The sequence below is a fragment of the Periophthalmus magnuspinnatus genome, chromosome 6, assembly GCF_009829125.3.
Source record: "Periophthalmus magnuspinnatus isolate fPerMag1 chromosome 6, fPerMag1.2.pri, whole genome shotgun sequence".
Taxonomy (NCBI): domain Eukaryota; kingdom Metazoa; phylum Chordata; class Actinopteri; order Gobiiformes; family Gobiidae; genus Periophthalmus; species Periophthalmus magnuspinnatus.
Window position 1 is genome coordinate 9,436,091 of NC_047131.1, and position 22,250 is coordinate 9,458,340.

Here is a 22,250-nt window from a genome sequence, read left to right on the forward strand (position 1 = left end):
TTTTTCAGCCTCTCTCCTCTCTTCCTCCTCTTTTGTTCGCTCTCTTGTTCTGCTGCTTGTCCCGGTCTGTTTACCTCTTGTTTGTGTTCTGGTCGCTCTGACAGTTCACCTCTGTTATATCACTCTCTCTTCTCTTACCTCCCTCTCCTTCTATTCAGCTTCTCTTTATCCCCCCCTCTCTTTGTCTCTTTCTCTGTCCCCCCTAAACCCTGAACCCTAAACTATAAACCCTAAACCCTGAACCCTGGCTGTTTTCTTCCTGTAAAGTCCTGCTCTGCTGTAGCTCTGTTCAGTTGTGTTTTTGGTCTAAATGAACAATGACTCTTTAGTTTGTTGTTTCAGGAGTTTTATTCAAATATTTAAAAGTTTTATTTATCAGCAACAACAATGATCTGAGTCTAATCTCATTAAACGCACAGATGAGATTAACTTACTCAACTTTAACAATATCAGGCTTTTACCCATCAGCAAATGTGTCTGTCTTCTCTTTCTCCCTCTGTCCTCCCTCTCTCATCCCTCTCTCCTCTCTCACTCCTCTCCTGTCTTCTCTCTCTCCTCTCCTCCTTTTCCCTCCCCTTCCTCCTCTCTCTCTATCATATAAGTAATGGATAAGTTAAGGCCATACAGCTGAACAGTCCAGGCAAAGCGATCACATCTCCATGGAGACGAGCAGAAATGTTACACGGTGCAGCTTTAAACCTCAGACATGTGCTTGCTGTCTGCTCAGTCTGTCTTTGGACACAGCAGGTTAAACATTTGTATTTTAAAAAGTACATTTGACCTTTTCCACAAACTCTAAAATGGATCAAATCTTTAAAACAGTGACGATTCTCATCCTCCTCCTCTTTTTCCTCCTCCTCTGCCTCCCCCTTCCTCCTTTTTTCCCCTCTGTTTCTTCCTCCTCCTCTTCTTTCCCCTCTCTCCTCCCCCTCATTCTCCTTCCTTTTCCCCCTCTCTTCCTTCTCCTCTTCTTCCTCCTCTCTCCTCCCCCTTCTCCTCTTTCTTCTCCTTTCCTCCTTTCTTCCTCTGCTTTTTCCTTTTCTTCCTTTTCCTTTTTTTCCTCTTCCTCCCCCTCTCTTCCTCCTCCTCTTCTTCCTCCTCTCTCCTCCCCTTTTCCTCCTCCTTTCTTTCTCTGCTTTTTCCTTTTCTTCCTCTTCCTCCCCCTCATTCTCCTTCCTTGTCCTTCTCTTTTCCTCTGCTTTTTCTTCCTCTTCCTTTTCCTCCTCCTCCTCCCCCTCTCTTCCTCCTCTTCTTCCTCCTCTTCTTCCTCCTCTCTCCTCCCACTTCTCCTCTTCCTTCTCCTTTTCGTCTGGTTCTTCCTTCTCCTTTTCCTCTGCTTCTTCCTCCTCCTTTTCCTCTGCTTCTTCCTTCTTTTTCCCCTCCTCCTCTCCTTCCTCCTGTTCTTCGTTCATTAACTCCACTGTTACCACTATATGAATATTAATGTGTGTGATGTGAGCTGCTCAAGGCCGCTCCATCAGCGTTTGAGGCGTTTCAAGGAATTCTCAAAGTCACTGTGTTTTTTTTTTACTTCTATGTGGTATTAACTGTACCACATCACATATTTAGATCACTGTGTTTCCTTTTATTGTTTTGAAAATATTCGCCCAAAACAACATATTACCATGTTGTATAAGTTTCAATTTCATTTTAGATGCTCTGAGTCTCCCCCCCTAAGTCACTCCCCCTTCAGAACACTATCCCAACACAATCAGCATTCACCATACTAATGAAACTACTGCACATCACACCAGGTTTGTGAAGTTGTAGTGTACAGTTTTGTATCGTGTTTTTGTATATTTACACTTGTGGGCGGAGCCTTGGACAGAATCTTACAGCCTATCAGGACCTTAAGCTCCCTCATCATCCTCGGATCCATCTGACCCTCTCCTCTGCTCCTCTGACCCTCTTGTCTTCATCCTCTCCTCTCACCCTATCCTATCCATCCTCTGTTCCCTCTGACCCGCTCCTCTGCTCCTCTGACCCTCTCCTCTGCTCCTCTGACCCTCTCCTCTGCTCCTCTGCTCCTCTCCTCTGCTCCTCCAACCCTCTCCTCTGCTCCTCTGACCCTCTCCTCTCATTAAAACAAACCATTAAGGACCCTGTAAACTCACACATTTAGAGAGATGATAAACAGACTGCTCCAGTCTCGTCTTCCTCTGGTGTGAAAAACTCATTCACAGTTTGGTTTCTTTCTCGCAGTAATCACACAGTGAGAATGAAGTTTGGAGGTGCTGGTTCTGTTGTGTGTCCCCTGTTAACACGACCTCACGAGCCCTTTTGACTGTGCAACTTTTCTGTTCTATATTACACAAAACTGACTCTTTAAGTCATGTTATAATGTTGTTACCTCCTCAAAAACACCTGGAGTTGTGTTTTGTTTCTACTACCACTTCATGACATCACAAGGTGGAACAGAGCATTTTGAGCTTTGGAGATATAACAGACTAATAATAAAGTGTTACTCAAACATGTGTGAATGAAACAAAACACAACTCCTGGTGTGTTTTGGAGGAGGGAACAGCATTATAACATGACTAAAAGCTCAGTTTTGTGTAATATAGGACCTTTAAAGTGAGACAGTAGCATTATTTCATATTTTTTGTCTTTCATAATGTCTGTAGTTGTCATTATTGTTTGGATTTTGCTCAATTTTTCAGAGCAAAAGCAGAAATGCAGTTGATTTATGGAGAAACACTGCCCTCTGGTGGTTCATAGCCTCTACAGCAGTGAGCACAGTGTGAGGCTGTTTTCTATCGAGGTTATACAGATGACATCATAACCAGTTAAAGAGCAAATATGAAAGTCTACAACTCTGAGAAATATTTAGTTTGTACCCGGCAACTAAAACAAGAAAATGGAGTAAACAGTAGAAACGTAGAGAATGGCTACACCACAGGTCACTGCACACACACGTTTATCAGACTCAGCTGAATTGAACCTCTCTCTCCTTAAATCACTTGACTCTGAGTCTGTGTGTGGAAAATGATTATTGTGAGAGAAAGAAAAACAGCTCCCTGGGCAAAAATAAGTCAAAGAAACACCATTTTTTCTTTCGTTGTGCTCTTACCTCTGCCTCAGTTGGAATGTGGAGGAGCATTTATCAGAATCTACTGGACACTGAGGGATTACACAGATATAAGGACACATGGGGATAGAAAAGAAAGTAATAAAAAATCACATTCTATTGTCTAAATAAAGAGTATTTTTTATTATCATTGTGGTATCAGAATCAGTATAGAGAGAAGTTTTAAAGTCTAAAGTTTAAAGGTGGCTCCAGTCTCTTCCTGCAAAAACTGAAATGATTACTGATTGATTATTATAATGTTTCTGCAAAATTAAATGTTATGTTATTGTTTTGGATAGTCTACACAATATGATAGGTATATGGTTCATATTTTAAACATGTCTGTCTTTTTGTGAAATATGAAACCTGAGCAACACTGACATCCAATGGCAAGAAAGTGTCACTGCAATTGACAGAGTTTAGTTCTTCGCTCATTGATTCTGCAGAAATCCGCCATGTTTTTCAGTCCACTGTGATATTTTTGTCCCTGATTCTCTAATCCATCTGTCAATCACACCCATCTGAACTCTGGGAGATTCACCGGTGACCAGACTCACATCTTCAGAAAGTATTAGAGAATAATTAAGTTTTCTAATTTAAATGTTTTTGTAAGTAGCTTTCTTCCCCGTCTTGACGTTTATTATGATGTCTTCTTCAATCTGGACTGTTGTGGGTTAAGAATAAGGCCATCACAACCCAAAGCATGCTCAACAGGTCAAATCAAGACTAGACCAAGATCTGGAGATGTTTAACCCAGAGACACTGAAGGATTTTGTTCCTTTCAAAAAAGCTTATCTTTAACCACAAACTGTATCAAATATGTAAATAATGTCCCCTGTCCCACTCCCCCTGTGGAGTGTAACTCTTTCAGATGCCCCGATGACAGCTGGACCCTCTCCTCCTCCCCGCCTGGCCCTCCTCCACCCGCCTCCCTCTCCTCCTCGCCCGGCTCTCCTTCTCGCCTGGTCGATTTTTCTTGTTTTGTCTGATTTTCCTGTTGTTTTGATTTTCCTGTTTGTTTTGTGTGTATATCACGGTGGCTGAGTGGCTCATGTCTCACAGTAGAAGGTTTGGTTCAATCCCTGGGTCGCCCAGGCCTTTCTGTGTGGAGTTTTTCATGTTTCTCCCCGTGTCTGGATGGGTTTCCTCCAGGTACTCCGGTTTCCCTCATCAACCAAAACATGAACGCCCTTTGAGACAACTGTTGTTGTGATTTTGGGCGTTACAAAAATAAAATGAATTGAATTGAAAATGAATGTAGTAATAATCTATCATAATATAGGATTACCAGTGCGTATATCTCACTAACTGCTGCTCACCGCTAATGCTAGTTAAACCTAGCCTAGCGTCTTACCTCAGCGTCCCTCATGCACTTTGTCAGAGTTAGAACCACAGATTCATGCTAATAGTCTTGTTAGCTTTAAATCACTGTGATCTCTGTTTAACGTGAGATTTATTGTCACTAAAAGAAGAGGAAATTGTTTTCAATCAAGATGGACCCGGAAAAGACATCACAATTGACAACTCTTCTGAAACTTTGCAGCTGATGTCATCAGCACTCCCTGGACGTGTGATGCTAACTGTATGCACTGCTCTGTCTGAAGCTCTGTTACTCAAATTAGACTTTAATCTGAGAATAAACAACTGATTGAACTGAAAATGTGCCGTTTAAATCCATTTTGTATTTTTTCTTGAGTTTTCACACTGACTTAAAGCTTTTTTTGGCAGTGTTTGCTAATGTGTGCATTGTGTCACCATGGAAACCGCTGAACATTCCATCACAGATATGCATGTAGAACCCTCCCCCCGGGCATTCTACAATATTGCGATGTCACGTTAACCCAATTTATAATGTAAATAAACAGATGTGACACATGCTTTAATCATTTAGACTTTACTCTTTCCCAAACCAAACAGCAGCAAATATATTTCTGAAATAAGTTTTTCACATTTGTTCGACACAAAACGGTTCAAACATCAAACCAAAGAAAAGCCATGAGACGCTGCAGAAACAACATCTACCGCACGAACAAGGACGCCAAACTCGTAATCTCACTATGATTCTGTTATTGTGGCTAGTTGGGGGGGAGGAGGTTCAAATCCCAGTCTAACCCGTTTGACACTGCTGTTGTGTCCTTGAGCAAGACACTTCACTCTACTGTTCAGCACCTCCTGGTCAATGCCCAATCTCGTCAGATCTTGGAATTTTGGATGGGAGAATGCTGGGAATAGCAGATGCCACAGTGAGGCAGCAGTGGGTCTGTTGTTGTGTCCTTAAGCAACACACTTCACCCACCTTATGTTACCATGTATATATCCATTTAGAGTTTGTGACTTAATCAAGCAGAACACTTGAATTATGAATGACACAAACGACTAGCTCTTGGGGGGATTATAGATTTTATCAGAGTGTGTGGGGGTGTGTGTGTGTGTGTGTGTATGACCTCAGTGTGATTGTAAGTCCTTGTAACTGAAGCAGATGTTGTTTATGACAGTGCATTGCAGACACAGGCCACACAGACAGACAGTGGTGCGTTCAGGGGCATCGTGGTGCCTTTAAATGCGTTGTCATGCCTTTAAGATCATCGTGGTGTCTTTAGGAGCGTCGCCCTTATGTTGGGAGCGTCGCCGTGCGTTCAGGGACACTCAGTAAACAGGACTCCTCTTCAGGATGTACGGCCGTCTGGACTTGGGTCTCTGCGTCTGTCTCTTTAAGATGTACGGATACTTTCTCTTCAGAGGAACCTCAGGGCTCTCCTCCTGAAACTCCATTGAGTCAGACTGTAACTGGCACAGGGGGGAGGGGGAGAGAGGGGACAGGAGGAGAGTTGGGGAGAGACAAAGAGGGGGGATGAAGAGGAGCGAGGGGGAGAGGGAGAGGGGACATTTAGATTGTAGCTGACACAGAAGAGCATGAAAACAATTATAATAATATTTCATTACAGTTAATTAAGCAGGACTGTCCCAGAGATCTGGACTCTGGCTCTCAGGGGACTCTGGGCCACAGAGGACATGAGGAGAACATGTAAACTCCACAAAGAGCCCCAAAGCCCAGAGCCTTCCCCCTGGTGTGTAACCACTGTGTTAGCTTGTATCACTAGTTATGTTTGTGTGGATAGTTATAATAGTGAGTTAGTTATTTCATTTGACTTTATGAAAACATTTTGTGACATTATGAGGACACCTCAGCCATTTTGGATTTAGTACAGACGGGTTTTAGTCGTACAGTATATTACTCAAGTAGAAGTAAAACTGTTTCTATGAAAGTACTCAATTAATTTGTAGTTGTAACTGAGTACTACCCACCTCTGTTATTATATGTGTGTATGTCTGTGTATATGTCTGTGTGTAGGGGTGTGTGTGGGGGTGTGTGTGTATGTGTATACGTCTGTGTATACGTCTGTGTATACGTCTGTGTATACGTCTGTGTATACGTCTGTGTATACGTCTGTGTGTGTATGTCTATGTATGTATATGTGTGTATATGTGTGTATATGTGTGTATATGTGTGTATATGTCTGTGTATATGTCTGTGTATATGTCTGTGTATATGTCTGTGTATATGTCTGTGTATATGTCTGTGTATATGTCTGTGTATATGTCTGTGTATATGTCTGTGTATATGTCTGTGTATATTTGTGTGTATATGTCTGTGTATATTTGTGTGTATATGTCTGTGTATATGTGTGTATACATGTCTGTGTATATTTGTGTGTATATTTGTGTGTATATGTCTGTGTATATTTGTGTATACATGTCTGTGTATACATGTCTGTGTATACATGTCTGTGTATACATGTCTGTGTATATTTGTGTGTATATGTCTGTGTATATGCGTGTGTATATTTGTGTGTATATGTCTGTGTATACATGTCTGTGTATATTTGTGTGTATATGTCTGTGTATACGCGTGTGTGTATATTTGTGTGTATATTGTGCATCAATTCAGTTCAATACAGCAAGCCACTTACCTGCATCTCCACATGGTCCAAATGAAGAGGGGGCGTGTCCTATGTCAGCCATTTTATAGGCTTGAGAGGGGTCGTGGACCGGACCATGTGGAGGGGAAAACTGGTTTAAGTTTGTTTATTTCTTTGTGTTAATGTCTTATGTATTTTTGTTTCAATGATATAAGTGTTTATAGTTTATTTTGTTAAACACTTTAGTAAAGGGACTTGGGCCCTGAGATATGGTTTTATATTGAAGGAAATGCAAATGTTACACCCACAGCACCTGGAGAAAAGATGGAGTAAACCAGGGGAGGAGCTTCAGGTGCAGGAGAGTATTTTAGCAGGGCTAATTAGACAGATGAGAGACATCAGTATAGCCAGGGTACATGTGGCGGTTTCCTTAGTTGTTTAAGTTTTGTTGCTTAGTTTTCATTGAGCACCGTTAATTTTTGTAAATATGTATTATTTTTTGTGTTCACGGGGGACCACTATGCAGATAATAAATTTTGTCTAATGGGACTTCTTTTGAGTCTGCCTCCTATTTGATCACTACGGGCCAGCTTCCCCACAATGTGTGTATATGTGTGTGTCTTTGTGTGTATATGTGTGTGTATATTTGTGTGTATATGTGTGTGTATTTGTGTGTATATGTGTGTGTATATTTGTGTGTATATGTCTCTGTATATGTCTCTGTATATGTGTGTGTATATTTGTGTGTATGTGTGTGTATATTTGTGTGTATATGTCTCTGTATATGTGTGTGTATATACACTGCCCAGCCAAAAAAAGTTGAATGCATTCGCTGTGGCATTGTTTCAATTTCGCTTCTGCAGTGTCACAGGATTGGGGTTAAGGTCTGGACTCTGTGGTGGACAATCCATGTGTGAAAATGATGTCTCATGCTCCTGATCCACTCTTTCACAATTTGTGCCCGATGAATCCTGGTATTGGCATCTTGGAATATGCCCGTGTCATCAGGGAAGAAAAAATCCACTGATGGAATAACCTGGTCATTCAGTATATTCAGATGTCAGCTGACCTCATTCTTTGAGCATAGACTGTTGCTGCAACCCTGAACCACTGCACTGGCCCCATCCAGGTGGCTGAAGTGTGTGATTGGATGTACAGCATATATAGCATATATAGTATATATAGCATATATAGCATATATAGTATATATAGTATATAAAGCATATATAGAATATATAGTATATATAGTATATATAGTACATATAGCATCATACAGGAGCATCTCTCACCCTCTGTTCTCTGTTCTGCAGCATTCGGCACAGCAGTCTGAGTCCGTACAGCTCTTCAGTCAGAGGGACGGGGCCTGCCTCGCTCAGCTCCGCCTCCTCCTGCTCCACTTCCTGGTCTGCCCGCTCCTGGCTCCACCCCTCGTCGTCCACACTGGTCACCAGACGGCACAGTGTGGATAAAGACACCCTCCAGAAGGGGGCGCTCTGCTTACTCTGTCTCATCTGCACACACAGGACAGGACCGGTAAGTACAGGGTCTAAGGAGATGTGGGGACATCAACTCCCTTTGCTCTCTGTGCTAACTCACTCCCCCTTCAGAGCGCTATCACAACACAACCAGTGTGCGTCCCACTAATGAAACTACTGCACATCACATCAGGTTTGTGAAGTTGTAGTGTACAGTTTTGTATCATGTTTTTGTGTATTTATGGAGAATTGTCGAGTGGGAGCATGAGTGACGTAGGTTTGTGGGCGGAGCATTTTACAGAATCTTACTACTAACTGTGAGGAGGGTTTGAATAGTGCCCAGGAGAGATCTCTAGATTACTCAGACATGCATGGATAACATCTTTACCCCCTTCAGGCAGGTTTTTGATGAGGGAACAACTTTGTAACATGGAAAAAAGCTCTAAATCGATTTTACCCCCTTTTTAATTTTTATGTTTTTTTCTCATTATGACTGACCGTGACCATAAACATGTTTGGTGATATCAAACCTGTGCTAAATTAAAGTGAAATTATTCATTATTGTCAGTGTTGTCAGAGTGTTGTCAAGACATAAGATTAATATGATGAGTTTGTGGAGCTGATCCCAAAACAGAGAATGAGAAGGATCAATATTTGTGGAGCAGAAGTTTGGAGATTTATTTAAAAACAGTGAACCGCCCATGGAGCTAGGCCCCGCCCACCATCTGAACTCAACCGAATTTAAACCAAAACCAAACCAGAACTTAGCTAGGATTTAACATGGTCCCAACCAGCTCAAAACAAGGACAATCCAAGACAAATCCAGGACTCAACCACGATTTAAGCAGGAATAAACAAATAAAAGAAATAAACCAGGTCTAAACCATGACTGAATCAGGTCCAAAAACAAGACTAAGACCAACTAAGACCAGGCCAGACTAAACCAGGACTCAACAAGGACTGAACCAGAAATCAAACAGGTCTGGACTAAGACTAAACCAGAACTAAACCAGGTCAAAACAAAAATCAGGACTAAACCAGGTAATTCCATCATAGAGCTCTGATCTGTCTCAGGTTCAACTAGAAGGAATCTACAGTGAGCTGGTGTTACGCAACGAGAATGTCACTGTTCTGATGTGACCTCCTCTGAGTCTCTGAAGACTCAGTCTCATTTTCTGTTCAGTCCAAGTGTCAATTGACCCCAACCCCCAGAGTCTGTTTATAATGAACTATTCCACCTCATAATGAACTATCACCTCAAAGACTCCTCCTGTGCCCCATCTGACCCTCTCCTCTACATAACTCTTAAAAAAAACAAATATATATGTATATGTGTATATATATATATATATATATATATATATATATATATATATATATATATATATATATATATATATATATATATATATATATATATATATATATATATATATATATATATATATATATATATATATATATATATATATATATATATATATATATATATATATATATATATAATAATAGTATTTATGTAAGATTTTCTTTTCCTTGGAATCAAAAGAGTAACACACTGGATCGTTCTTGGGGACAAAACATTTCAGTGAAACTTGTGGCTTGTTTCTCTAATCCCTCCCATTCCACTGGTATCAGTATTTGACATAGTCTTTTGGTGTTTGCTTTTCTAGGTCAAAAATCTTATTTACTACGACACAGAAACCTCATTGAAGGCCTTAAATCTCAGGCACTTGATTTGATGTGTGTGTTTAAATGTCTCTAGTTTCTGTCTCTCACAAACCCTTTGTCCCGTCTCTGTTCTCTTCTGCTGTTATTAAGGAGCACTTGTGTTTTTGTGTTTACTCTTGATCTCAGTCTCAGCTCGTCTTTGTCCTGGTCTCACTCTGAGATAGACTCAAGATTTAGCCAAGGATCATAAATGTTCCATCACAGACAGAACCAGAGGACTGGTTTAAACTGTCCAGCACACACTGTGACCTGTCTCCAGCTCAGTGTTAGTGCAGCAGACCAGGGGCCCACAGAGACACAAACATATGTGTTAATGCAGCAGTCTGTGTTATAACAGGTCTGAGGGCCACAGCTCCAGGGGCCCACAGAGACACACACACATATGAAACAGCCCCTGGCTTCAAACTCTCATTTTGTTTAAACCTTTTTGGTCCAGTGACGCTCAGAAAATGAAATTAAACTTCATTTGGACCACAGGCTTACAGGAACAGAACATGAGATACACACGAAGAACATGGGAAGAACATTTTTCTTTTTTTTTACAAATAACAGTACTCAACTAGGACTAAACCAGGTATAAAACAGGACAAAGACAGAACTAAACCTTCCTAAAACAGGACTAGATCAAGACTGTAACAGGACCACACAAATCTAAATTAGAACTTAACTGAGCTCAAAGCCGAACCAGCCGATGTTGTTTTAAATATGGTTTGAATATTAAATGAAACTTAAGTACTAAACCAAGACCAAACCTGGTCTAAAAACCAGGACTAAACCAGGACTAAACCAGGACTAAACCAGGACTAAACCAGGACTCCAGGCTGTTCTGGTGATAATAACAAAGGAGATGACCACTCGAGGCCCACTCCAGCTCCTCTGCTGTGAAAACGTTTAACATTAAAGCCACTGCATAAACGATTCTCAAAAACGAATCTCAAAATGATTCTCTAAACGATTCTGAAAACGCTGCTCAGAGCTGAAAGATTACAGAGTGAAGAGGCCGAAAGCCAAGAAGCAATAATGTACCAAATATAAAAAGGTTTTTATGTAAATCAACTTATATCTGTACATGGAATGGAAAGGGTTAAAACATAGGATGAGCAGAGAGAGCAGAGGGTGCAGAGGAGAGGGCTGAAGTCTTCCACAGATCTCCAATATAATTAAATGTATGACTTTACTACGGATGCCCTCCCTGGAGACCTTGTATTATTAACTCTGTATTGACTCTTTTAAACCGGATGCCTTCCCAGCCTGACAGGTAAATGACACTGCAGCACTGGTAAAGGTTAGGAGACTGTCTGCATATTTATCATATTGATTACACAGAGAGGAGTTCATTTAAACCCACCTCCTGAGAGAGTCTACCAGTGGTTTTAATATAGCGGATTTGATTGACAGCTGCGATGACCAATCCCAGTGTTTAATCTGTGCTTTATTACACTATTCCCCTGTTAAATTAAAGCGTCCTATACGAGAATTGAATTTTTGAGCTTTTTAAAGGGACAGTCAGATTCCCAATCAGATTAAGCAGCCCTGGAGTGTGTTTTATCATCCCATAAACAGGAAGTTCACTGTTAGCATGCTAGTTGTTGTTGTCGTGAGCATTCCTGTCGCAACAAAGCTGTGAAAAGCACTTATAAATTCATCCTGGTGAGTAATTAGGATGTTCTGTGAAGTGAGGAATAACTTTGGACCACTGCAAACTGTTTAAAATGAACTTTTTTTTTTGTTTTTTTTTAGTTTTTAAGAAAATAAATATCAGGTACAGAGCCTTTAACATTGTTTCCTCATCACAAAACACCACTCCAGGTATGTTTTTGAGGAGGTAACAACATTATGAGCTCACAATAGTCAGTTTTGTGTACTATAGGACCTTTATGTAACATGTGAGCACTCCCTAATCTGCAAGTTACTCAAGTAGGAGTAAAAGTGTGTGTTCTGAAAAGTACTGAAAATAGAAGTACAGTTTGATTAAGATGTTACTCGAGTAAAATCGCACATCTATATGATTCCTCGGTGCTGGCTAAAAGCGTCAGAGTTGTGATCGTACGAGGCAGGGTTCATTATTCAGGGTGTAACTGCCTCACGCCCTGAACATTTACACAGATCTGCTGTAGAAAAAACATCTGCAGTTTTATTTAATTATGGCATACTGTTTCCCAAACGTCTTCACTGTTGTGTCGTTTAAGGGGATGTGTGCACCGCTGACTTTTACGCATGTTCTAATGATCCAGGCTCATCATGATCTCGCTCAGAGTTACATTTAGATTCCTGCATGTTTGACCACAGACTGTATAAAGAAGTGGACTAAGGGAGTGTGACGTCACCCACAGTGTTCGGCTCCGGTCAAATGAAGCTCAGTGATACTTATGGGCACAATAGCAAAATGACGAGGCTCATAGCAGCAGGTACAGAGAGAGGGGTGAGAGCTCAGGAAGTGAACTGACCTGTTTCTATATTTAAGCTGTTTTAGATTAATATTGTGGTTTATAATGAACATAATTAAAATAAAGATCTATGTCTTTGTTCATGTGGTCCTCCTCAGGATCTCTGCAAAATGTTTTCCTGATTTGAAAAGTTCACATAAACGCAGCACTGTGCAGCACTAAAAAGAACACAGGAACTCAGGCCAAAAGAAGAAGAAGAAGAACAGATCTGACTGTTTAGCTCTGGCTCTGGTTAAAATCTGATAATAAACTGATTCAAAGAGTTGGTTTTGGGGGACATCAAAATCGCAATTTTCCATCTAGACTAGTTCTGGTTTAGTCCTGGTTTAGACCTGGTTTAATATTGGTTTAGTCCTAGTTTAGTTGTAGTTTAGTCCTGGATTAGACCTGGTTTAGTCCTAGTTTAGTTGTAGTTTAGTCCTGGATTAGACCTGGTTTAGACCTAGTTTAGTCCTGGTTTAGTCCTGGTTTAGTCCTGGTTTAGTCCTGGTTTAGTCCTGGTTTAGTCCTGGCTTAGTCCTGGCTTAGTCCTGGTTTAGTCCTGTCTTAGTCCTGGTTTAGTCCTGGTTTAGTCCTGGTTTAGTCCTGGCTTAGTCCTGGTTTAGTCGTGGTTTAGTCCTGGTTTAGTCCTGTCTTAGTCCTGGTTTAGTCCTGGTTTAGTCCTGTCTTAGTCCTGGTTTAGTCCTGGTTTAGTCCTGGTTTAGTCCTGGTTTAGTCCTGGCTTAGTCCTGGTTTAGTCCTTGGTTTAGTCCTGGCTTAGGCCTGGTTTAGTCCTGGTTTAGTCCTGGTTTAGTCCTGGTTTAGTCCTGGCTTAGTCCTGGTTTAGTCCTGCTTTAGTCCTGGTTTAGTCCTGTCTTAGTCCTGGTTTAGTCCTGTCTTAGTCCTGGTTTAGTCCTGGCTTAGTCCTGGCTTAGTCCTGGCTTAGTCCTGGTTTAGTCCTGGTTTAGTCCTGGTTTAGTTCTGGATCATATATCTAATTCTGTAATGTAAAGTAAATTCCCTGTAGTTCCACACATGTCCACCGGAGGCTCTGGGGCGTTTGAGAGCTCCATCACTCATGTTGTTTTAATACCAGCACCATCATGACCCAGAGCACTTCTCCAGTCCACATGTCCTCTGGCTCTGTCACCATGGAGACCAAAACACTCTGGAACTTTATTAGGGACAGTCCAGTTTCATACCGACACATAACAACACGACCCTGAGCAAAAATAAAGTGACAAGGAGATTGAGGAGTGTCTAAAAGAGAGGAGGGGACAAGCTAACCACTCTGCCACATCTTGTCTCCATGGAGATAATGCTGATTTACCTGGGATGCTCCACAGTATGGCATTAAACTTATCAATCTCCATGGAGACAAGCATGTGATATGACCAGGCCAAATTACTGGTCACCATCATTAAATCGCCATGGAAACAAGCAGAAAAGTTACATAGTGCACCTTTAATACGGTATCCATGGTGATTTAAATATGTGTAATTTTAAGTGAAGGATATGAAACATTTCCACATTAGTGTGTTGCAGACTTGTATAAAGATGTGACGCTCCCACTCAGGTCTCTCTGGTTCAGCTCAGTGTCAAAAGGTGAATACAGGGCATCTGGTTTAAATATGATGAATAAAACATGGCTACCCTCCTCCTCTCCTTCATTTCATCTTTTTCTTTCTTCTTTTCTGTATACTCCTCCACTTTTTGTCCTCCTTGTTCTCTACTTCCTCCACTCCTTCTCTTCTACACCTCCTCCCATCATCTACCTTCTTCTCCTCTCTCTCTTTCTCTCCTCTCCTTCCTCTCCTTCTCTCACCATTTTGTTCTTCCTCCTCATCCTTCTCCTTCCCTACCTCTCTCCCTTTCCTCTCTTCTCCTCCACATTTCATCCTCCTCCTCCTTTCTCCTCTTCCATCTCCTCCTCCTCTCTTCCTCTTCTCCTCTCTCTTCTTCCTCCTCTTCTCTCTGCTCTTCTTCTTCCTCCCCTCCTTTTCCTCCTCTCTCCATCTTCTCCTCTCCCTTCCTCTTCCTCCTCTCTTCCTCCCCTCCTTCTCTTCCTCCCTTCCTCTCCCTCCTCTCCTCCTCTCCCTCCTCTCCTCCTTCTCTTCCTCTTCCTCTCTTCCTCCCTTCCTCTCCTCTCCATCCTCTCTTCCTCTCCTCCTCTCCTTCTTCTCTTCCTCTTCCTCCTCTCCTCCTCTCTTCCTCTCTTCCTCTCTTCCTCTCCTCCTCTCCTCCTTCTCTTCCTCTCTTCCTCTCTTCCTCTCCCTCCTCTTCCTCCTCTCCCTCCTCTCCTCCTTCTCCTCCTCTCCCCCTTCTCCTCCTCTCCCTCCTCTCCTCCTTCTCCTCCTCTCCTCCTTCTCCTTCTCTCCCTCCTCTCCTCCTTCTCCTCCTCTCCCTCCTCTCCTCCTCTCCCTCCTCTCCTCCTCTCCCTCCTCTCCTCCTCTCCTCTTCTTGTTGAGAGCAGGTCAGAGTATGATCCGCCCCTTCACTTCAGTTTGTTTTATCTGCTTTTGTTTAAATGTTCAGTCTTTTGAGGAAGACTTTAAATCAGAAGAGTCAAACTCAAATTCACAGAGGCCAAAATTAAAAACTGTGACTAAGTCTCGGGCCAAACTAAATATTTATTGAAAAATTTCAATAACATCTGCATGTTTTTCAGAAGGGGTGGAATAAATTTGACTGAGGCGACAGGAAGCAGATGCCAATGACAGAAGTGAGGGGGCCGGCGCACATTTGCAAAGCATTCTGGGATTTGTAGTATTAGCGGTGCATGCACTTTACTGGCGCGGTCCAGCTCTAATACATATTTGATATGATGTCACGGGCCAAATATAATGATATCGTCTGACATGTCTGTTTTAAAGTGATACACTGTTTAAAGATGCTCTGTGTAACTTTCCCGGTGGAGGGTCCACCACCTGCTTGTCACCATGGAGATGAAAACAGCATAACCATTGTGTAACATTTCTGCGAAAGCAATGCCAAAGCACACTCCTCCCTCTCCTCCTCCCTTTCCCTTTCCTCTTCTCTCCTCATCTCTAGATAATGGGTGTTCCTCCTCTCTTCTTCTCTTCTCTCTGCTTCTCCTCCCTAGTCTTACATTTCACTAAACTGACTCTTGTGAGTTTTAAACCATGTTATAATGTTGTTTCCTCCTCAAAAACAGACCTGGAGTTGTGTTTTGTTTCATTCACATAACACTTTATTATTAATCTGTTACATCTCCAAAGCTCAAAATGCTCTGTTCTTTGTACTTTGTGATGTCATGAAGTGGTAGTTTTCAGTTCAAGTCAGTTTAGCAGCTTCTTTTACCTTTAGTTCAGTGGAGATGGGCAGTTCCAAGGTTGAAATGATCCAGATGATTCTAGTGGAGGTGTGTGGAGTTTAAAACAGTCGATTACAGGCTCAAAAATGACTAATGTTAATGCTGACGGTTATGGGGGGAAATACCGGGGACTGGCTCCGGTGTTTCAGATTCTTCCTGGACTCGCCGAGTAGCTAAGTGGATGATAGCATTAGCATCGAGCGCTGCGTCTGCTAATTATAAGTCCATGGTCAAAAGTATCAGACACAAATCGATACTAAAACTAATATCAAAACTAGAGACTCATTTGAGCATCGTTACTAAAAAACAGAGATGATAGAGTGATAGAGGGATGGACAGAGAGTGGGGGAGCGAGGGAGGAGAGACAGGAGGGAGAGGGGGAAGAGTGTATGTTACCTTTGCAGAGAAGAGGGAGAGGAGTAGAAGAGAGGAGAGAGAGAGAGAGAGAGATAGAGAGAGAAAGACAGAGACAGAGAGAGACGTAGGAGTGTATGTTACCTTTGCAGAGAAGAGGAGAGGAGAGAGAGAGAGAGACAGAGATAGACAGAGAGAGAAGTGTATGTTACCTTTGCAGAGAAGAGGAGAGGAGAGAGAGAGAGAGACAGAGATAGACAGAGAGAGAAGTGTATGTTACCTTTGCAGAGAAGAGGAGAGGAGAGAGAGAGAGAGAGACAGAGATAGACAGAGAGAGAAGTGTATGTTACCTTTGCAGAGAAGAGGGTGGAGAGGAGGAGAGGAGGAGAGAGAGGAGGAGGAGTGTGTGTTACCTTTGAGAACAGGCTGCTGAGGATCTCCTGTGTGAGCGTCCTCTGGTCTGAGTCCAGCTCTGGAAAAAACACAAACAAAAACAACATTAAAACTATGATTAAACTGGGACTTATTAGAATGAGTATTAAAGCCCCACTGTGGAACATTTCACCTAGAATGAGAAGGCCACACACTGGACTGCACTGTTCAAGGTCTTTACTGAAATCAAAATACTGACCTGTGAAATTACTCCTTTTTTTTGTCTTTTCATTGGCTGAAATGTCCTGCAGTAGGGCTTTAACTCAAGTTTGCCAAATCCACTTTTGAGTCTCTCTCCTCCTCAAAAACATCCCAAGAGTCATATTTTGTTTCATTCACATATACAATTCTTTCCAGAGGTCAAAACGCCACATTCCACCTCGTGACATCATCAGGTGATGAACCCAGAAAAGCTCCTCTGTGTTTTTAAAGTGGATCATTTAAACACTCACGTGGTGTCTTTAAGTTTATCTTGGTAGAATTTTGTATTAAGTCACATCAACAAACCTTTTGCAATCAGAACAACTGAATCAGAATCATGGGCCAATTAATCGATTTGCCAAATTCTGACAGAATAAAACAGGAGATCTTGCTTTTTGTGGAATTGAGTCTGTTGAAATCACAATCTCAGTTCGATTGTGATTCATCTTGTAGATGATCCAAAAGAGCTGATTCTTTAAAAAGAGACGCTCTGCCTGTCACTGTAGTGTTTATAAGTGTGTGAACAGTATGTGTATGTGTAAGTATGTGAACAGTGTGTGTATGTGTAAGTATGTGAACAGTGTGTGTATGTGTGTGAACAGTATGTGTATGTGTGAACAGTATGTGTATGTGTGTGAACAGTATGTGTATGTGTGAACAGTATGTGTATGTGTGAACAGTATGTGTATGTGTGAACAGTGTGTGTATGTGTGTGAACAGTATGTGTATGTGTGAACAGTATGTGTATGTGTGTGAACAGTATGTGTATGTGTGAACAGTATGTGTATGTGTGAACAGTATGTGTATGTGTGAACAGTATGTGTATGTGTGAACAGTATGTGTATGTGTGAACAGTATGTGTATGTGTGAACAGTATGTGTATGTGTGTGAACAGTATGTGTATGTGTGTGAACAGTATGTGTATGTGTGAACAGTATGTGTATGTGTGAACAGTATGTGTATGTGTGAACAGTCTTGAATAATGCATGTGATCACAGAAGGGTCATGGAGGAGTCCATACATTTAAACTGGACAATCAGAAGAGACCCTCGAGGAGCAGGGAGCGACTGGAGAGCAGGGAAATACACACAAAGTAGGATTTCATATGAGCAAAAGCCCGGTTCAGATGACATGGATAAAAAATACAAAAAATAAAATAATGTTTAAAGGTCCATATTATATTATTCTCTGATCTATGTTATAATGTTGTTTCCTCATCACAAACAGACCTGGAGTTGTGTTTTGTTTCATTCGCACATGTTTAACACACAAACCCTGCATATTTTGGCTGAGTTCTTCTCTCAAACAGAAAACACTCTGTTCCACCTTGTGATGTCATGTGGTAATACAGGAAGTGCTCCACTGTGTGTTTAACCCCATTGTTTCGGATGCTGTCGTCGCCGATAGAGCACAGGTGTGGATTTTCCATTACTATAACTCTGCAACCAATCGTGCTTCATGTAAATTGAAATGGCGTCTCAAAGCAGAGACATGGGGCTCTATCATTACTGTAATCTGCCTCTCTGTCCCTCGATGATGAATCACAGCGCAGGTGCCACGAGGATTTTCACAGTCACTTATTCAGTGCCTCAAAGAAAAAATACAGATGGCTTTGTAAAATAGAGGTAGTTGTGTGAAAAAATGCAGTACACTCTGATACTTCCATTAACATTATTTTTATGACTAAAGAAAGAATAAAAGTCTAGGTGAGATATACTGGTTTATAGTGTGTTCAGTCTTTAAAGGGTTAAACTCCACACACTTTCACTAAAATCATTTGGATCATTTCAAACTTGGAGTTGCTGATCTCGACTGAACTGAAGCTAAAAGGAGCTGTTAACTTGAAAACTACCACTTCATGACATCACAATGTGGAACAGAGCATTTTGAGCTTTGGAAATGTTACAGACTAATAATAAAAAGTTACTCAAACATGTGTGAATGAAACAAAACACAACTCCAGATGTGTTTTTAAGAGCATTATAACATGATTTAAAGCTACAAGAGTCAGTTTTGTGTACGTCCTTTAAGTATCACAGTGTGATATGAATGAACTTGAAGCTACACTAAAATTCCGTTATATGTCAGGATTATTTCATTATATTCAAAATGACTGTAATTTGTTCAAACAGTCGCATAACTAAAATAAATGCTACAGATTTATTGTGCATGTTTGATTCTCTTATTTGTAAGACGCCATTTTGTAGCTCAACCCCTGTTTTTACTTCCATTGGTACACGCCCACTGTGACGAACGCACTTCTCCACTTTTATTTTCTTAATTGGTGATGCTCATAGGATTCGGCAGCGTCGTTTTAGATGAATAGTGTGATTTGAAATGTGCAAATTATAACATAATGATCCCAGTGTCAGAGATTATAATTACAGAGACACAAGCACAATAGAGCCAGTCACATTCCTCATATTGAACATTTTAAGTCCAGGTGATTTTTTTTATTTATTTATATATATATATATATATATATATATATATATATATATATATATATATATATATATATATATATATATATATATATATATATATATATATATATATATATATATATATATATATATATATATATATATATATAGTTGTGTTTTTTTTAATCTGTAAATACATACCGCAAACATACAGAATTTAAATATATATATTTGAAATAGCTCATCAAAGTTTCAATATCTTTTATCCAATTAACGTCATTTTTTTCAGAACAAAATTTGCTCCTTTTTCAATTTTAAATATAATCTACAGCCACATCACTGACACATGACTGAAGTGTCTCCAGCTCCTTCTAAAACAAGTCCTCGTGTAAGTTCAACACACACGTTACACACATCTGAGTCTGTTTGGACTTGAAGATGATCTCACTTCTTTAAAGAGCGAAGACTATGCACATTTCTGGGAGCTTTCTAACCTGTTATAATGTTATCACCCATGTGTCACCCATGCTCCCACACAACAACTCTCCATAAATATACAAAAACATGACACACAACTTTACACTACAACTTAACAAACCTGATGTGATGTGCAGTAGTTTAGAAGTAAAACACTCCCTCTTTAATACCCCATCGTAATCAAATAGCCCCTCTTTAAGTGCATTTCTGACTGTGATCATTGAAATTAATTAAGTTAATTAAATCTATAATCTCACATCTAAAATTAAGATCAATATATATTTTTTTTATTTATTTATTTTTATTTTATTTTTTTGCAGATAACAAAAAATGTCATTGAATTAATTAAAAAAAATAAAAATAAAAAATGTGAATATATATTTTTGTATCAACATTGCCCATACCCTTAAAGGTGCACTATGTAACCTTTCTGTTTAAGTGTCTACCACCTGCTTGTCTCCATGGAGATGCTATTGCTTTACCAGAATTATTCCACAGTATGGCATTAAACGTATCCATATAGTACTTATTCATACAAAAAAAAAAAAAGTACCTTGATGAACATTCTTACTATTAGCAGGTTCACCTCTCCACAGATCTAACCCGGTGGTGTAACCCACTTCTCTCCTCTAAGATATGTTTAATGCCATACTGTGTAACATTCCCAGCAAATAAATGGCATCTCCATGGAGACAATTAGGCGACAGAAGTCTGCAATTTCAATACTATTTTGTACAATACATTTTTACATCAAATTTTGTATAATTTTTCTTATTTATTTTGCTTTTTTTTAAACCTGTCGCTCGGTCTCACCTGAACAGATCCCTCCACAAGTGACGCACAGGAACAGCACGCACGCCAACTGCACCTGCATCTTCAGAATTCACCCAAAAATCACAAAAAGATTTCAAATTAAAACAATCTCAAATCTAAAACTCCAGGTGTCGGTCTCTGTTCTCGCTCCAGTCCAGTCGTTTTTGTTTTGTTTTGTTTTATTCCCAGATCTCAGCTCCTCTCTGGTCTGTGGCTGCTGCGTTTGTGAAGAGAGACGAGCAGAGGTCCTTCTTTTTAAAGGCGGGGTTTGATGTCATAGCTCCGCCCCCTTTACACCTCCAGTCCTCAAAATGGCGTCACGATATCCACGTTACATCTGCGTCACCGAATCTGAAGTGACTTTAAAAAGGCGCGAGTCCTTATAAGGAAGAGCGGGACGTGGCTTAAGACGTCTGAGGTGAGCGGGTGACGCGTTTGGAGCTCAGGGTTAAATGTGAGACTGTTCATAGTTAAAGTGTTCTTCTCTCAAACTGAAAACACTCTGTTCCACCTTGTGATGTCATACAGGAAGTGCTCCACTCCACACACCTTCACGAGAATCATCTGGATCATTTCAGACCTGGAATTGCCGATCTCTACTGAACGAAAGGTAAAAGGAGCTGTTAACTTGAAAACTACCACTTCATGACATCACAAGGTGGATCAGATCATTTTGAGCTTTGGAGATGTAACAGACTAATAATAAAGTGTTACTCAAATATGTGTGAATGAAATAAAACACAACTCCAGGTCTGTTTGTGAGGAGGTAACAGCATTATAACAGGGTTTAAAGCTCATGAGAGTCAGTTTAGTGTAATATAGGACTAGGGAGGAGGAGCAAAGAGAAGAGGAGGGATGAGAAGAGAGAGGAGGAGAAAGAAGAGGAGAGAGAGGATGAGGAGAAGAGGGAAGAGGAGAAGAGAGAGAGAGGATTTGGTGTTTATAAATGTGATTTTGACAATCCTGGTCTAGAGAGGAGAAGAGAGGAGGAAGAGCAGAGAGAAGAGGAGGAGCAGTGAGAAGAGGAGAAGACAGGAGGAGGAGAGATGAGGAGGAGAGAAAAGAGGAGGAGGAGAGAGAAGAGGAGAAGGAGAGGAGGAAGAAAGAGAAAAGGAGGAGGAGGGAGGAGGAGGAGAGAGAAAAGGAGGAGGAGGGAGGAGGAGGGAGGAGAGAGGAGGAGGAGAGAGAAAAGGAGGAGGAGGAGAGAGAAAAGGAGGAGGAGGGAGGAGGAGGAGAGAGAAAAAGAGGGGGAGGAGAAGAGAGGAGGAGGAGAGAGAAAAGGAGGAGGAAGGAGGAGGAGGGAGGAGGAGGAGAGAGAAAAGAAGGAGGAGGAGGAGAGAGAAAAGGAGGAGGAGGGAGGAGGAGGAGAGAGAAAAGGAGAAGGAGAGAGAAAAGGAGGATGAGAGAGAAAAGGAGGAGGAGGAGGAGAGAGGAGGAGGAGAGAGAAAAGGAGGAGGAGGAGAGAGAAAAGGAGGAGGAGGGAGGAGGAGGAGAGAGAAAAAGAGGGGGAGGAGAAGAGAGGAGGAGGAGAGAGAAAAGGAGGAGGAGGGAGGAGGAGAGAGAAAAGGAGGAGGAGAGAGGAGGAAGAGAGAGA

The 22,250-nt window shown here is 41.0% G+C and overlaps 1 protein-coding gene across 1 annotated transcript; it reads right to left on the reverse strand.

Annotated features, from left to right (window-relative positions):
• Positions 1 to 5,532: 5,532 nt before the first annotated feature.
• On the reverse strand, positions 5,533 to 20,749 carry nts (neurotensin). The gene is made up of 4 exons (XM_033968325.2): positions 20,657 to 20,749; positions 16,721 to 16,779; positions 8,277 to 8,498; positions 5,533 to 5,854 (listed from the first exon to the last, which is right to left on the reverse strand). Exons 1-4 carry the CDS (start codon positions 20,715 to 20,717, stop codon positions 5,714 to 5,716), a joined length of 483 nt encoding a protein of 160 aa, XP_033824216.1. The 5' UTR covers positions 20,718 to 20,749; the 3' UTR covers positions 5,533 to 5,713.
• Between the last annotated feature and the right edge of the window lie 1,501 nt (positions 20,750 to 22,250).

Coding starts and splice junctions, on each gene's coding strand:
- nts (XM_033968325.2), bottom strand. CDS start 20,717: ATGCAGGTGCAGTTGGCGTGCGTGCTGTTCCTGTGCGTCACTTGTGGA. Junction 8,499..16,720: donor TCAGCAGCCTGTTCTCAAAG/GTAACACACACT, acceptor CTGTGTGTGCAG/ATGAGACAGAGTAAGCAGAG. Junction 5,855..8,276: donor TGCAGAACAGAGAACAGAGG/GTGAGAGATGCT, acceptor CCCCTGTGCCAG/TTACAGTCTGACTCAATGGA.